A 17,548-nucleotide genomic window follows, 5' to 3' on the forward strand; every position below is an offset into this window, starting at 1 on the left:
TAAAGGAAAGCAGCAGAGGAGCTATTTTAATACAAGGATACAGAGAGGATCCAGACTTCTGTTGTCTACGTTATGTAGCTTGCTTAACAAGGTATAGATAAGTTACAGTAAGTCCTCCAAGGTTCATTAAACATTGTTGCAGCCCTCTGATCAGAATTATCTGGTGGGATATCAAGCTACTCCTATTTCGCTTTGGCTGCCAAAGCTTGCTTGCGTAGAATTCTGCTCAAATACAGAGCAAACCATGCCCACATCCACTCAGGCAGGCACTCGCCCAGCGTCCACTGTGGAGAGGCACGGGGAGACAAGAAAACAGAAAAAAAAAAGAAAAGAAAGGGACAGATAAAGATACATTCCATTAAAATAAACAGTTTCTCAAGTCACTACTAAAGCAAGGCAAAAAGTGCTTGACTATCATCAACTAAGCCTTAAATTCAGCCCCTTGAAGCATACATATTCAACTGTTTCAGATGTAGCACCCACAGCTGAGCAGTTCAGTTCTGCAAACAAATACTGAATCCTGACTTGATTAAGTTCACAAAAGCCATTCTGTCCACTTCCATTAATTGCCACATTTTGCCAGAATGCATCCTATCTGTTTTATTCCTTTTGGACTAATCCCCACTTCTTCATTTCCATCTAGTCAACGCAATGCTATAGGAAGCATACATATCATGTATAGGATACATGAGATGTGACCAACGTGCATAAAACAGTCGGCCCCAAAAATCAAAACCCTAACAAATGGAGGAAAATACAGTTTTTCTCCTGCTATTATTCCATCCTCCCTACCCACTCTTCCTCAAAGCACAAATATGCTCAATATATTAAGACTGAATAAAGCTATTTCTCTTTACAAAAACAGTGAAACACTTGCCCAGTCAGCAACACCCCAAGAGAAATACTGCTCTGCTTTTCAGTAAAAACTTGTCTCTTTCCCATTTCTCCTGCGCATTTCAAGGGAGAATTGGATTCACTCTCTGAGCTTACAAATAAGCATGCCCAAGCATAAGTTTATAAAGCAGAACTAGTGAGAAAATATGGCACAATGGCTTAAAGTCTACAATATATATCACACTTTTTCAGAATGAGCAGTTTTCACTCAGACTCCTAAGAAAGTAAACAGCTGATTTACTTCTACTGACAAACATGAAATAGTTTAATGAATTGCATTACCTGTATTGCATGCTTCCAGCAACCAGTGGTCCTTATGGATAACCCAAGAGTAGAAACAGCATGACTTGCATATTCTTCAGCAGTAGGAAAAAACACAGATCTCTTTGATATAGTGCTGCTGAATGATAACATTTTTGTAGTAGTTATAAATGGTGTTAGACTCTGAACAAAAATTCCTTTAGAGGCATACTCATAATGCAGTGCTCTACTGAAATAGTCCAAGTAGCTCTAGAAAAACAAAAGCAGAAAGACACTTTTTTCCCCTTTTTTTAAACAATGAAATCTCATGGCAAAGTTTTATTAAAATTACAGAAAAGTTTTAACATATTTTATGCACCAGCTCAATAAACATATTAAGTAGTATAAAAATATGATTTTCTGAAGTATTATCAACATTTATCTGTGTTGTTACTTGCAATAAATCTGCCATGGTACAGTAACTTGCAGGACAAAGTGCTTATCACAATCCGACAATTTCTGCAATTTCTGCTTAAAAATAATACAAAAACATTTATTTCATCTAAAACAAACACCTTATCTGGTCTGGGGGCATTGCAAGGACACTCTACAGACAGCTCTACCTACTACTGTCAGAAGAGAGAAAATGAAGTCCCATTCTTTAATACATTTACAGGTGAATTTTGCATTCAACTGTCCTCTCCAGAAGCCAGGTTAGTTACTTCCTGGAACTCTCTTAGGCAAAAAGATTCGTTAATGTGTATCTGCATTACCTCCTTTAGGTCCTTTTACTTTTACAGGACAAGAAAAGCACAAGGCTGATAACTGGGACTGCTGGAATCAGACTGAAAAATGAGCCTGGCTCAGTCTTATCAGGGCAGCAACACTGATGCCTTCCCTGCTGTGCCACACAGCCAGTACTCCCTGAGAAAGAGCATTTTAGACTCAGCTTGTGAGCAGATATCTTGCTGCTTCCAACCAGCCTTGCAAAAGGTTTTCCCAACAGTTTGTTGGGAAAGCATCTTGTACAAATTCTTTAGGAAAATTAAAGCAACCACTTCAAGCATTGTTCATTGTTAGTACACAAAGAGACTTGGGATGTTGCAGCAGCTTGTTCTCACTTCTGTGTTCTGAGGCCAGGCTTAAAGCTGGATTGCTGACCTAGCAGTTGGATTAATTACCTCAGCTAAATCAAGAAACTTTGGTACATTTGTGATTCTTCTTTTTCATTCAAGCCTTTTAATTGTTTTAATTCAGAGTACAGTTCTACATACACTTGGCAAAATCAAAGGGGCAGGTACTCTGCACAGAAACAGTAAGTGTAGACCAGTTTCCACACTGAAGGAAGTCTGCAAGGAGTTTTATACCTTGGGGTAGTAAGAGCTGGTTTTGCTCCAGGCCAAAGGAAATAAAAGAGCTATGTCAGGAGCAAGGCTACAACAGAGGGCAGCCGCAGACAGCCGAGCAATAACCACCTGTGTTTAGACACTGGATCTAGCTGAGAGTCTCCCACAATTCCAGCTGCTTCTGTGGATTCAGCAGCATGTCATGCAGTGTAAATCCACCATCACCATGAGCATTCACTCTTCCAGCATCACCCAGCTGCCCAGTCCTATTCATTACTGCTTGGATCTCTTCAAGAAGGACAATTATGGGGGAGTTCTTTTCACTTGGCCCCAAATATGCTACAACACTCTTTGGTATTACATGAAGCAGTGGCTTGATTTGGCCACACTCCATGTCACAGTGGTGGCTTGAGCATGAGTATAGCTCTTTTTGCTGCCAAATACTGGTATGCAAGACGTGAGGTATGTGCACAGTTCAGCTGGAGAGAGATTAAATTCTTGACCCTTTCAATAAGGCACAAAGAATTGCCTCTCTGCCTTTAAGAAAGGCAACATTTCTCCTAGAATGACTGTTATGCCCCACTTCACACAAAATCCAAGAGCACTGGCTTTGGTTCAAAGCCCAGCACTGGTGAGGATGAAGAGTTTCCTGCATAACACAGGTATCATTCACCTCCAAAATTTAAACAAATCCCTAGAAAACATTCAAGTATTTTGACATCTTTGCTGAATGCGTTTCCAGTGCATGCCATTTAACACTACAGCCCAACTTACTTTAGAGGCTCCATAGACTGTCGACATCGGTGTTGGCTGACAACAGACTGCTGAAGAAAGATTCACAATTGCCCCTTTCCTCTTCTTTACCATGCCTGGCAGCACAATGTGTGTCATCATGGTAGCGGAAGCAATATTTACATGGATCAAGTCCCATAGTGTATCCTCAGACAGATTAGTAAAATAGTCTGTGTAGGCATAAAATATTCCTACATTATTCACCAAAATCCCAATTTCTCTGTCTTTCAGAGCCTCCTTAATGGCTGGGTAAAGCTCACGCCCCTTGCTGAAATCAGCTACTATGAAATCTGTTTCCACTTTATAGGTTTCAGATATGCTCCTGGAGACAGCCTCCAGCTTCTCTTTGCTTCTGCTGACTAAGATGACGTTGACACCATGCTTTGCCAGTTCTTCAGCATAAGCCTTCCCAATACCATCTGTGCTACCTGCAGGAGAAAACAGCAATAGAACACACAAGTGAAAAACTGAGCAACACCACCCTTCTATTTTGACAGTTCTTTCAATTATAGCCTTATTCCTTTTTCTGAGATCATGTGGCACTAAATATATTGAATTCAAAGACACAACAGTAAAGACAACACTGTCAACCACCTTCTGCAATTCCCCTCATAAAAGTTTTATATCTTCCATGACAACAAGAGAGAGCTCAAAGGAGAACCTTAATGAAAGGCAGGGATGTCAGAGGTACAGGACTCAAACCTTGCTGAAGAACTAGGGCACATATGAACACCTCATAAGAAAAAGAGGATATTGTCTACATCTCTGTCTACACTTGCAGGTGATCAAGAGGTACCTTGCAAATTTGGGCAGCAACTGCTGTCATTCTTTCTCAGCAGTCAGTCAACTCGCTTAGTTTGCCCATCTCCTGAGGAATTAATTTATAAAGGCAATGAACAACAGCTACTGCTCAGGCAGATTAACCTGCAACCAGAGATAATACAGGCTCCAGCCTGTGATATAAAGCTCACCCAGGGCCACAAGCCACCAAGTTTCACAGTACTGGCAAAGAATGTTACATAAACACAAGGAAATTCACCATTCATCTCTTACCCGTGACCACGGCCCACTTGCCATACTTCTTGATGAGATCAACCTCCCCGCTTAGCTTTGGAATCACGTGCAGCCTGAGTGCACTGTAAGTGTCCAAGGCCAGAGACACAACCTTTCTGACTGTGTACCAAGCTCCAACAATAGCCAGGGCTTCTATATAGAAACTGCAGGAGCGACTGATTTCTCTGTACAAGAGGGAGAATCGATCCACTGCAGCCATGGTGATCACAAGCCTGAAAAAAAAAAAAAAGACACAGGCAATTACAATTGCCTCCAGAGCCATGTAAACTTTTCAGACTGTATGGATAACCTTTGAGATGCAGCATTTTAGAGTTTGAGCACTGTATGATGCAGAAAAAACACAAGTCAGTGTGCTAAAATTTGGGTATTACCTACCATCAACCTCACTGGTTTAGGTACTGTTCAGCCTTTTTCCTAGGGTTGAGCTATTAATCAATTATATTGCAACAACAATGATCAACGATTCTGTAAATAAAACAATTAAAGGATAAGCTGAACAGGTGAAAACCAACGTTGGAAGATGAAAAACTACATACAAGAGAGGCAAGAATAACCAGCACGTGAGCTGAGTCACAAAGAAACAACAGGCTCTTTCAAGGACAAACAGCTTCATGAGAGACAAAGCAGGCTAGGACAGCACGTCAGCCCCCAGCGCAGTCAAAAGCACCGCATCTGCCACTGTCCTTGAACCACGGCACGGTGCAGCGCATCACGCACACCGCGCTTGCTGCGCCTCACACTTTTACTAGTTAACACGTTTTTTAAACAAGCACATATCCGTCCTCTCCTCGGTAGGGCTCGCCGAACCGCCCGGCACCGCCACACCCCGCCCGCCCCTCGCCCAGGGCTGGACAGCGGGCTCCGGGCGCGCCGTCTCCGCGCAACCGCAGCGAGCTGGCTCGGCGCCTCGGCCCCTCGCCCAGCCCCGGCCCGGGACCCTCCCTGGCGCGGGCTGTCCCGGCCGGACCCCACCCCCGCCGCGGCCCTGACGCGCCGACGCCTCACCCGCGATGCCGGGCCGGGCCCTCCGCCCGCCGCACTGCCCGCGCTCGCCGCCGCCTGCGCCGCGCGGGGCCGCCGGGAGCGGCCGCGGGGCCTTGTGGGGCTGCGCGCGGCGTCGCCATGGCCACGGCTGAGGCGGCAGCCGGAGCTCGGGCTCCGCTCCGTCCCTCGCCTGCCGTTGACTAAAGCCTGCGGACATTTTGTCTGGAAAAGGCAGAGCGTAAATCCCACACCGGCTCGGGGGTGTTAGAATGCAGGCGGCGCCCGCTGGAGACCCGGACAGCGGCAGCAGAGAGGAGGTCCCGGTGCCTGAGGCGTCCGTGGCGCCGTTGGGCGACCCCGGGAGCGGAGGTGCCCACACGGAGCGTGAGGGCAGCGCTGTGAGCACAGGTGAGCCCCTCCGGCTCGCTGGGCAACGCACAAAGCCTGCACATCACGGCTGCTCATACTCATCGGGATGCAAACACGAGAGTGTGCTTTCTGCCAGCAAAGTCACTGGAAATCCTGACATAACTGAGGCACACTGACTCTGAGTTGCTGTCTTCCTGTGGTCTTTTTTCCTTTCCCGACATTTCTTTACTTTCCTGTTGCCGGAGAAGTATTTCTCCCAGTGTTGCAATCACACAGCCAGCCTGACCTCTAAATCACAAGGCACAGGATGGGTCAGGTTTGAAGGGACCACAGCGGGTCACTGGTCCGAGCTCCTGCTCAAGCAGGGCCATCCCAGAGCACACGGGACAGGATTGTGTCCGGATGGCTCTGGAACATCTCCAGTGAGGGACACTCCATGCCCTGTCCGGGCAAACAGTTCCAGTGCATGGTCACCCGCACAGTAAAGTTCTTCCCTATGTTCAGCTGGAACTTCCTGTGCATCAGTTTCAGCCCAGTGCCTCTTGTATTACTAAGTATGTCCTATTATTGTGGTTTAATTACAGTCATATTTAAGTAAGCTGGTACAATCATCTTGTTTGCACTTTTTCTATGAACTACAAATGCAAGTAGAAGGTTCAGGGCAAGTATCTGAAGAGACAAATACTGAAATTGGAATTAATCAAAGGCAGTGTAAAGACACCTTCCAGGGAGTGCAAAGGGTAAATTTGTAGAAGAGCTAGACTAACAGTGCTTGGGATGACTGATACCATTGCTGAAGTCTCTTTACAGTAAACTCATATTGGTATTAATTACATGTAATATATATTAAATGTCTAACACCATCAGAACATTGGTGTCAGTACTTTATTGTGACTGTACATTATAAAAATATTAAGAATAATGGGTATTATCCAACTTCCTGATTAAAAAAAAATGCAGATTTCTTGCTACTGTTATTTTATGATGCTGTGTGAGAAAGTTAAGTTTCATTAAAAATCTCAGCAGAAATCTTGGTTAAAACACCCTTTTCTTGAAATTCATATTCAAATGCTCTTCACTATTTCTCTGAAGTAATTGGCAACATGACACATTTTCCCCACCCTTGCTGTTAAATTGCAATTCATTTTCTTTAAAAAGCTGATAAAACTCAAGAGAAAGAAGTCAACTGTATGTCCAGAGCAGATCAAGAGAATGAACAAAAATCAGATATTGATCAGAAGTCCGGAACCAGCTCATCCAGTCAAAGGACAGTAGAAAAGAGAGGCTCTGTAAGGTAATACATGGTTTGTGGATGTGTTGGCATCATCAGGAGTTTTGCTATTCTGTCTGTTCATCTCAGTTCTGGAGAACAGTTTTGAAGAGGAACTTGAGAATAATGGATAAATCAGGTATTAGTGATATTTACAGCATCTGGGCTTATGTTTGGGTTTTATGGCCACTGTAGCAAACTACATTCTAACCACATGATGAAGTCATTTAATGGATCTGGAGAAAATTGTGCAAACTCCTGTGGAAGTCATGTGCCAGTAGATTTCACCATTTCTCTACCTCAGTTCAGACAAAGCATTCTGTTAATTCCTAGTGGCATTCCCAGCCAACCAACAGCTCTATATCAGAACTTTCTTGAGTGCTATTTTGGAGTCAGCATTTCAATAAAATGTTGGGTTGATTACCATTGATTCCTCTAGTCTGAGAAAAATAGTGCATTTTGGCTCTGCCACCAAAGGTCCTGTACCAAAGCAGCAAGGAACAGGGGAAAGAATTGGAGAGGAAGCTAACATTAGAACCAAAAGCTAACATAAAATGATGGTGCCCTTTTCCAAGAAGATGAACTCTCTAATTCCCTGCCCATTTTCCTATGAACCCTCTTTTTTTTAGAAGGGCCTGGTAACTCACTTCAAAAGTAGACATGGAAAGCCACACTAAAAAAACCCAGCTTTTTTTTTTTTTTAATATAATTTTGAAAGCTGTAGCTGTTTCTCTTGCATGAAAAAATTGTCAATTGTGTTGCAATGGAATCTGTAGGGAAACCAAAGATCTCAGAATGTGCACTGAAATACATTTTTTATTTTGCTTCTGCTTCCTGTACTATTTTAGGATGACAAAAAAGATTCTGCTAGACATCTGTAAACAGCAGAAATTATACTGGACCCCGTACTTAAATGATACACTGTACTTGCATTATAAAGGTAAGATGTGGAAATGACTGCCCAGCTTGATCATTCTGAGTAGCATTTTAGCAGAGAATCTACTTCATGGCTCACTGAGGGAAGGTATCTAGCCATTCTTCTAAATTAGAACACAATTTAATGTAATACTGGATTTGGGAAAAAAAATTAGTCAATATGAAGGTAGAGGAGTGAACTGTACATCTGACTCACTTTGTGGAGCCATCCAAAGGATCAGTAGGAATCAAGGGACATATTTTTGGTTTTTTTTACTGAAAGAGGAGCCTCTGAAAAAAGTGAATTAAAATGCTGGCCTGGGTTGCACTCAGAGGAATATATACATATTTTGCCTTAAATTGTTTGTGTAAAAAGCTTTTTCCAGCTTTTGGAACTTTTTTACTACCAAGTAAAAATGGTCAGGAGGAAAATAAACAGTAAATACTTGCTGCATGTTTGAAACACTGCTGAAAGAAAAAAAATTGTTAGAATGATCATTACTCATCCTCTGATGATCTCTGAGCAGGTTCTTGCATGGTGCAGTTATGTGGCCCAATTTATCCTAAGAATTCTTCCAGATAAATAGGATCTCCCTTCTAGATTCAGCCTTGGTTTTGCTATGTATTATTTAGCATCTAAAGGGCTGCTGAGATACAGACCAGAATAGGTACCAATCTGGTTTTGCCCTTTAGGGCCACAAACAGTGCCAGGAATTCAGTGGAAATTCTGCAGTGATTTCAGTACCAGTGTTCTCTCAGGCTGTTTCAGCAGCTCTGGTTGAATGGAATTTTCTCATCCAAAGAGTCATTTTCAGCCAATGCCATTTCAATTTAAAACATCTTTTTTTGTTGCAGGGTTTGACCGACTGGAGAATCTTGAAGAATATACAGGACTGAAGTGTTTGTGGCTGCAGTGCAATGGCTTAAGAAAAATTGAGAACTTGGAGGCTCAAACAGAGTTGCGTTCCCTCTACCTGCAACTCAATTTAATTGAGAAAATTGAAAACCTTGAACCTTTACAAAAGCTGGATTCCCTCAATATCAGTAACAACTACATTAGGACCATTGAGAATCTCTGTAAGAACTGTTACTGCAACAGGTTTTAGCCTCTGGCAAGCCCATATTTACTAAGCTCTGACTAAGCTTTTGTTAGTGGCACTAGTTTCAAAGGATTTTTTAAATTGTGTTAGAATTTTGCACAATATCCATAGCAAAGCCCACAGGGCTTCTGTGGAGGAGTAAAACCTATGTTGAGAAACAGAAAATACTACTACTACAGAAAAACTACTTTCACATGGATACCTAGGATAATTAAGTAGTTTTTCCTCACTTCTTAATACCATGTCAGTACTTATCTGTGTTGCAGACAGGCTGACAATCCAGTTTTCACCATTGACCTTACAGTTAAGATGTGCTTTGGCAGTTGCAGACACAATTACCAAATCTTTTATATCTGCTAAAAGATTGATTCTGTCTTCAGCAGAAAATAAAAAACTATTTCTGTACATTACTACTTGCATACATTTGAGAATTTTGAAACACAAGCTCTTGCTTTTGTGTAACTGTTTAGTTTGAAATGTGAATTTTAAAAAACTACTATTCTAAAACCAAGCACCTATTTTTCCCTGGGGTGAAGAAAACAGCTTTGGAGGCCTTGTCACAAAGTATATATAGCAGAATAACAAATTTAGAAAAAAGCTCCAAATTCAATATAAACTATTAGTTTGACAATGCAGTTTTTTACTTGCTCAAAAAACCCTTGTTGAAGTGACACCTCTTACCTTTCCTTTCATTGTACTGTTCTTGTCTGGCAGCTTGTCTGAAAGTCCTGCAGACTCTGCAGATTGCTCACAATAAGTTACAAACAGTGGAAGACATCCAGCACTTGCAGGAATGCCCAAGTATTTCTGTTCTTGATCTTTCCCACAACAATCTGAGTGATCCAAGTATTGTAGCTATTCTGGAGACCATGCCCAATCTGGTAAGCCAAAAATAGCTGAGGGTTTCTGTTTGTGTGTGGGTGAACCCCATCAAGTGGCTTTGTTGGGTAGTTCAGTGCACAGTAGGTATCAGTCTAAAAGAAACATTATTAAACATTGGTTTGTTTTTGTAGATCACTTGTAACACCTTGGATGTTTTATTCATTTCTTGCTTTTGAAATGACAGAGGAAGTGCATATCCAGGCTGAGGGTTTTGCTACTCAAGCTTAAAAATTGTTTCCCTTGTTTCTCTAGCATGTGCTGAATTTGATGGGAAATGAGGTGATAAGGAAAATTGCTAACTATAGAAAAACACTCACTGTTCGACTAAAACAGCTGACATATCTGGATGACAGACCAGTTTTCCCAAAGGACAGGTAAGAAACCAGCCATCTTCTTCACACAGATAAAAGAAACAAGTGCTAGAAATCACTCGTCCATTTTTTGTCAATACTGTCATGGAAGGAAGATTGACCAGTATAATTTATTGAAAGTGGATGAGAAGAGGAGAAGAGTATTGCACTACAGAGTTCTACATCTAACATACCTAGAAAATACCAGTGTATTTTTTCACAAAATAATTCTTGACCAGAATTGTTTCACACCATGACTGTAGACCGGAGGCAGATCCTGATTTCAACAGAAACTGAGCAGGTGTCTGGAACAGCTGAGCCAAGATCAGACCAATCTCTGGTGATGTAATCAGCAATCAGCATTTGGATATTTCTGTTTCTTTTTTGAGATAAATGTACATCCCTGTTGCATAAGGGATTGTCACTGCTATCTGCTTTTTTCTCTTGCAGCTATTTTGTGCTGTTGCAAACTCTTTTAAACTTCTCTCTCATTACAAAGGTGGGGTTTTATAGCTGTATTACAGTGAGCTTTTGTGTTTTCATTAGAGCCTGTGCAGAAGCCTGGGCTGTTGGAGGTCTTGAAGCTGAGAAAGCAGAAAGGGAAAAATGGGAAACCAGAGAGAGAAAAAAAATCCAAGATAGCATTGATGCGTTAGCAGCAATTAGGCAAAGAGCACAGGAAAAGAGGAAACAAAAGTGCATGGAAGGAGTTGCAACAGATACCCAAGAAGGTTTGTGCTTACTGTTCTGGAAGATGTCTATGACCACTTCAATTTGTATGTGCAGAGGAGTCTTTATCTGATACATCTTTGGATTGACTACCAACTAAAAATTTTTTTTCAAGTAAGTGGATTGCACAAAGGAGAGGGTAACCAGAACTTGATTCTGATCCATCAAAATCCTCAAGGATGTATTTCAATATGTAGTCACCTGAGAGCCTTTTCAAAGTATTAGAAATACCAAACATTTATTAGTTAAGCATTTTCTCTAGGTGATTTTTTTTTTTTGTGGGGAACTTCTGTTTGCTGGGGAGTTGGGATGGGAAAACAGCATTGCTGCAGTCTTGGGAGGACTACTCATCCATGGATAGCTGCTCAAAGTAGGAGCTTTTGATGCACATTCTAGCCCATTGTAGTAGTGTTTAGAAATTTAAAATGAGCAGTGGGAGATTAGCTCAGCAATTTTTATGAAATTATTTCTTGTGTAGGAGCACCTGCAAATTCAAAAGATGGTGATGGAAATTCTAATACATCAGAAACTTCAAATAGATCAGAAGAAGAAGCTCAAGAAAAGACTGAGAAATTTAAAAATGAGGGTTTTGATGCTTGTGATGAAATGATAACAGTTCTACCAAATAGAGAAGATAGCAGAGATTTCACATCTGGAAATATGCCTGATGAAGTTCAAGAGGATGCACAGGAACCAGACTCTTACAGATGTGCAAATTTCAACCAGGAGGCAGATGGTAAAGTACACAGTGAAGAGCCAAACCAAACTGAGCATGATCAGCCAACCTCTCTTAGTGGAGCACTGCCTCTGCTGTGCCTCAAGCCAACTAACTCATACATAAAAATATTCCATTAGATTTCCACAGTGACTCGGTGAAATCAAGCAATACTGGGTAAAATGTTCTTTAAATACAATAAACAGTAAATTTCTGCAGGCTTAACCTACAACTTCTGCAACTTAAAGGTGGAACTCCACTTCTCAAACATGCCAGGTTTAGTGAAAGTCCAGGAGAGTTTACAGACTTCTCTTGCTCCCACATAAACTGGGCAGTCTGTCTGCCAACAGAAGCTGGTCATCACTCTAGAGATGGTTTTGTACCTTCACACATGGAGAAATGCTTTTATAGATTTGTGGAACACATTATTGCAAAATGCAAATATTAATTTATACAAAGAAGAGAGACCCAGAATATAATAGAAAAACAAAGCTTTGGATTGAGCTGTGAATTCTGCAGTGGTAGTCAGTCCCCAGCAGTCTGGTTCTGCAGTGCTTGCAATGTAGACATTTTTTATTCAGTTAGTTCTCTGCAACTGACTATTAATTATTCTGCAGATCTACCAGGACAGGAGGCAGCTACTGACCAGGCTGAGCTTCCTGAGAGGGAGGAGGAATATGCTGAAATTGAACAGTTCAAACTGGAGACACTGGCAGCACTTTCTCTTGATGTATGTATTGGATTCAGACTTGGAGAAGTTCACATGTGTGTATTGTCTTCTCCAATTCTTGTAACATTCTGGCTAATAAAACTGTTATGGGCAGGTTTTTAAGAAAGGTCTACTGTTAGGAAAAATAAAAAGAAAGAAAGAAAGAAAGAAAGCCCCAAAAAGTAAAGCTGCAGGGGTATTCTCTCCAGTGGAGCATTTATGAAGAATGCTTCCAGAGTTTACTTTGTCCTTAAATTGTTTATGCTATAAATCCTTTTGTCCTGTAAATCACCTAAAGTTGACCTTCTATCTTTGTGATTTCTCTGGAGAAGCTAATGAGGGCTCTCATTTAAAAACAGAAATTACAGTGAAAAGAATCTAGTAGACATAATCGTCCTCTTAATCAAAACTCAAATTAAATATACAGTTGAAAATGTGAACTATTTCAGAAGAACCATAGGGAAGAAATGGCACCCCCATCATTGTAAATGTTACCCAGCAGTATTAGATACTATAAATTAATTCTCAAAATAGAACTCTGATGTCTGTTTCCAGGAAAAGCAGAATGTACATTATTCAGATATATAATAAGGGATTTACACTTGTACTATGGTCTTCTATTATCTAAAATGTCTATCTGATGCAACATTTAAATATGTTTACCACATTTAACCATGAGGAGGACATAGATACCACCGAAAAATACAACCTCACTTCAAAGGAGAATTGTTCAACATGTCCTAATTAGGACACTGCTGATTGACTGACAGTGTCAGACTATGATATAATCATCAATAAAAGCTTCTGAGCTTCTGACTTCCCAGAGCACTTAACACACTCTGTGGTACCCTATACTGCCATTGTTAACTGCTGGCAGAAAAGCCTCATATCTCTGCCATGCTCTTAATATCCCAGGCAATAATTCCATGCTATTGAAGGGCTCTGCCCACTGCTTCACTAGAGGGTTTGCTGCTGCCTCCTTCTGTTTAGCTGGTCTTAATCATAGGTTTAAAACAGGCAGTGGAGAGAAGGGGCAGCAATTAAAGTATGCACAATATTATTATTAAAAGCAGATCTTACAGTGTCTGAAGTAAATATTAGTGACACTGTAGGTACCCACAGTGTGAAGATCTCCTTTATTCAGTGTTTGTTTTTCCCTTGATACTCTGTGGCACCATAGGAAGATCCTATGCACAAACTTCAAGGCAGTATAAAAGTATCTCTTAAGCACATGTGTGGGGTTTTAGAGATGTAAAAAGTGTGACTGTTTTAATTCTACAGAAGGAAAACCAAACCCAAATCACACACTAATACACATTTCAGTGTTCTATGCTACTTGTTCTCCAACATTTACTAATAGAAAGAGCCTCTCCCAAGAGCCTCCAGTACTTACCCTACTGCAGATATTCCAAAGAACCTCAGTGCTGACATTGCAGGGAGGCTGGGAAGATGCCAATGGTGAGAGGCTCTGGAGCAGCACCACTGTCCTGATTCATATCCTGAGTCTCTAGATGGTCTCAGGGGGAATATAAGGGAGAAGAGTGGAGGAGGATTTGCAGTGGGTGGTTATGACATCCCTGTGTCAAGCAGAAACAAGTTCCTGTTGCTGCACATGCCTTGGCAGTGTGGGAATCACATTCCCACATACCTAGACTGGGTTAACTCGTAGTTGGTCTGCAAATACACCTGACGACTGAAACAAGACTAAGAGCTATTTCATCTCCTCGTTGACATCAGACTCCACATTAGTCTCAGATCTTAATTTGTACATTTTTAATGCAATTTTTATAAAATCTGTGACTTCAGGACATGCTGCACTAACTGCAACCATATCAGGAAGGAGAAATTTCCTTTCTTGATTTTAATTGTGTAATAATCTTCACCACACAAGACAGTACAGATGTTCCTGATGCTACCATGCTAAGCAGCCTGCTACAAAGTCATTAAGTGCTAAAAATATCTAAAAAGGAAATGCTTATCCCAATATTGACCTACAGTAAAAAAAATGGCAAAAAGGTGTTAGTTTCTACCTGTGATTTTGCATTCCCACCTTCTGTGTTTCCTTTCATGGCAGCAAATAATAGTTGTCTGAGATAATATTTTCTTGTGGAAAGCTGAAATTGTTGGACCTGTCTGAGGAAAAACAGTTCTCAGCAGGTTTGCAGTTTTGTGTCTTAATTATGAGGCATTCACAGTAAAACATTGGTTTATTAGGTATATTTAGGTTAAAGAGTTTACTGATATGTAGTTTCAGGAAGACTGCAGGTCTGGATTTGGCACTTACCCATAGAGATGGGTTGCAATTGGGATTAAATCTATTGAATAGACAGGAAACAGCTAAGAGAATAAACCATGTTTGCTTTTTAAATCCTGGTAATGCCTTAGTCTTTATCCTGTTTTCTTTCCTAATCACGCAGCATAGTAGAAAACAGCATTCAGTCTGACATTAGGGCTATTGCTTTCCCATTTGCTATTTCTGGAGAGAGATGAATTTTCCCTTTCCCACACGTGCTTAACAGCAAACTGTGCCTGTGAGGGGATGGCAGGGGGTCCTGCTGGCTGTGGCCTCACACCCTGATGAGCACTGCTTTGAAGGAGTTGTCCAATGAGCCAGAGATGTCATTTTCCATGGGTTACAGTAGCTCTTCCCACTGATTATTGATCTGTGATTGTTTTCAGGAACTGCCTGATTTAGAAGATGTAGTTGTAAGTGAGTTTCCCCCAGAAGATGAAATCTTTGTTCAAAAGGTAACATTTTCATTAATTCCAGTTGTGAAACTTCCCTAAACACATTTACAAAGGCTTCACAAAATGAAGATAATCCAAGTTGTGAAATGCTGGTTTGGGAGATGCAATCACTTATGAATTTACAAACTGAAATGGATGGTTTTAGCAGTTCATATCTACATATAAATTTTCCTTTGTTTAAATCTGACTTTTTTATATTCTTGTCTAGCAAAAATAGAATAAAAACTTATGATCAGTAATGCAACAGTTACATACGTTTAATTTCTTAATAGGATGTAGTGTTATACTAAAAATTATACTGTACCAGTATTAATATGGTGCAAATTGCCTGCTGCTGAATAAAATCTGACTTTTAAACTGAAATCACAGAGACTTTGAAACTCCTCCTCTCTACTGCAGGCCAGACCTTGTCCACCTTAGAGTTTTGCTTTGCTCAAACTAATCTTTTGTGCACAAGCCTAAAAAGAAGAGAAAAAAGAAGATAACAAAGTTTAAAAGCACAGTTTTGATTTTCATGCTGATCATAGAATCATACTGGCCTTGCTGGAGACAGAGGCTGGTACAGTACATGCTCTTACAAGTCTTTCCAAGATAAAGTCAACTGTTCCTACAGTCATCATAAGACATGGAATTGATTTGCCCTTTTGATCACAGACGCGTAACAGGGTTGCAAAATGTTTTGGCTAACAAATCCTCCAATTAAAAGAAGGCAAGGAAAGAGGATTAGGGAAGGAAGATGTGTTAGCAGCTGTCCTGCTCCAAAGGCTGCTCAGTTCTCCACTGAAGCAGATGAAGATGTTGGTCAGGTTCCTCTGTTTGTAGTAAAATATTAGAACAGAGCCCACACACTGCTCTTTTTATGAACTGTTAATTAGTTTATGGTCAGTTCATTGGTGATGCCTGAGAAATTGCTAATCTAAGATTCATTCACAAAACAGCAGAATATATCAAGCATATATTCCATATATCTTATCAGAACAGCACATTAAAGTTGATAACTGTTACATGGATCCAAGAGATATTTCCCCTTCCTTTGGCTTTTATATATAAGAATAATTTTTCAATTACATTTCTACCTTTACAGCAGGACTATCACCCAAAAATTGAAGTGATTTCTGAAGTGGCAAATGACAGCAATTCTGCATTAGAGGAAAACAATAAAAGCATGATTGAGAATTCAGTAGAAGAAGTTCCAACAGCAATTTTTTCAAATGTATGTCAGAACCATAAAGAGCATGAAAAGGAGCACTTAAGACCCCTTCTCAAAAGCTTATTTACAGAGCCTGATAATTCAGAAGGATACCTGGAGAGCAAAGACAAAGAGGTAGCCCCTTTGAAACCCTTGATACAAGAGGTAATCACTGAGCCCAAGGATCATCTGCTGCTGTCACCAGTCTGTCATCAACCAGATGACCCAAGCTCGTGGGAAGAGAATGGTAAGACTACAGTGACATCATTAATCACAGAGAAAACAGGATTTGGCACAGACACCCTAAGGATCTGTTCAGCTCCTGTTGAAGGCTGCTAGTTACAATCACCTCTCCCTTTTATTTATGTGGGAATCCTAATTAAGAATTAAAATGTTTTCTTTTTCTACAGATAATTTCTTGCTGATTTTCATTTAAATGGTTTCATTTAAATGGTTTCATTTAAATGGTTAAATGGTTTTTCATTTTAAATGGTTTTCTTTTTTCATTATTAAAGACCACGAGTGAGTTTCATTTGCCCTTTGCTTTTGTGCTTTTGACAGGGCATGGCAGTGATAGAGAAGCACAGGGCCTGGCTGAGGGGGAAGGATGTTCTCATGAAGCTCAAGGTGACAAGGATGATGAGAGTGGATTGGATTAATCATTTGGAAAAGTCAGACCAAATCTGGAGCACAGTGTGGAAATATTCCCAAAGTATGGAGGCTGGCAATGGGACCATTTGTTAAAACTGATGTAACACTGTGATACCAAAACTCACTGCCCTTGGCTTCAAGCTCCTCAGGGCAGCTACCTGGTCACTACTTTAAAAATTACTGTTTTGAGGTTATGTTCCAGTCTTGTGTTATTTGTGCCTTTGCATCCTCCTAGAAATGCCTTAGTTACATGTTTATATATCAGAGTTTCATTACAGATGTAGTTTCAAGCATAATTCAGTGTTTCATTTGACTAAATAAAAATTCTATTTGTAACCACAAATATTTTCACTTGGTGTTTCATATTTTAAGTCCATACCAGTGTACATCACAGCAGATAGACTCCAGTAGCACATGGAGATTGCTTCTTGATGGGATATTTTACTGATCTAATATTCCTCAACATTATGATTGTTTATGCCTAAAAAGATAGAGAAATAGCATCCATGCACAGAAAATCTGATTTTACCTTTTAGGGCATCTGTAATGAAACACTCACTTATTTTTGCTGCTTTTATTGTTTTTCATTGA

General features: G+C 40.6%; 2 protein-coding genes across 7 annotated transcripts; one reads left to right on the top strand and one right to left on the bottom strand.

Moving 5' to 3' along the window:
* Positions 1 to 13,888, bottom strand: HSDL1 (hydroxysteroid dehydrogenase like 1). 4 transcript variants are annotated; one of them, XM_059857175.1, is made up of 5 exons: positions 13,763 to 13,888; positions 4,326 to 4,558; positions 3,255 to 3,700; positions 1,177 to 1,404; positions 1 to 284 (listed from the first exon to the last, which is right to left on the bottom strand). In XM_059857175.1, exons 1-5 carry the CDS (start codon positions 13,798 to 13,800, stop codon positions 183 to 185), a joined length of 1,047 nt encoding a protein of 348 aa, XP_059713158.1. In that variant the 5' UTR covers positions 13,801 to 13,888; the 3' UTR covers positions 1 to 182. The 4 variants fall into 4 exon arrangements, with proteins under 4 accessions (XP_059713158.1, XP_059713156.1, XP_059713157.1 ...); XM_059857173.1 differs by lacking the exon at positions 13,763 to 13,888 and adding an exon at positions 5,352 to 5,448; XM_059857174.1 differs by lacking the exon at positions 13,763 to 13,888 and adding an exon at positions 4,883 to 5,146.
* On the top strand, positions 5,430 to 17,300 carry DNAAF1 (dynein axonemal assembly factor 1). 3 transcript variants are annotated; one of them, XM_059857169.1, is made up of 12 exons: positions 5,430 to 5,738; positions 6,858 to 6,993; positions 7,818 to 7,909; positions 8,740 to 8,961; positions 9,699 to 9,865; positions 10,119 to 10,240; positions 10,763 to 10,947; positions 11,424 to 11,738; positions 12,287 to 12,390; positions 15,049 to 15,117; positions 16,202 to 16,553; positions 16,868 to 17,300. In XM_059857169.1, the coding sequence occupies exons 1-12, from the start codon at positions 5,600 to 5,602 to the stop codon at positions 16,963 to 16,965; spliced, it is 2,001 nt and encodes a 666-aa protein (XP_059713152.1). In that variant the 5' UTR covers positions 5,430 to 5,599; the 3' UTR covers positions 16,966 to 17,300. The 3 variants fall into 3 exon arrangements, with proteins under 3 accessions (XP_059713152.1, XP_059713150.1, XP_059713151.1); XM_059857167.1 differs by having other exon boundaries at positions 5,431 to 5,738; positions 11,424 to 11,681; positions 12,278 to 12,390; XM_059857168.1 differs by lacking the exon at positions 6,858 to 6,993 and having other exon boundaries at positions 5,608 to 5,738; positions 11,424 to 11,681; positions 12,278 to 12,390.
* The last annotated feature ends 248 nt before the right edge of the window (positions 17,301 to 17,548 follow it).

This window comes from Haemorhous mexicanus, chromosome 12 (assembly GCF_027477595.1).
Source record: "Haemorhous mexicanus isolate bHaeMex1 chromosome 12, bHaeMex1.pri, whole genome shotgun sequence".
In the NCBI taxonomy this organism is placed as follows: Eukaryota; Metazoa; Chordata; class Aves; order Passeriformes; family Fringillidae; genus Haemorhous; species Haemorhous mexicanus.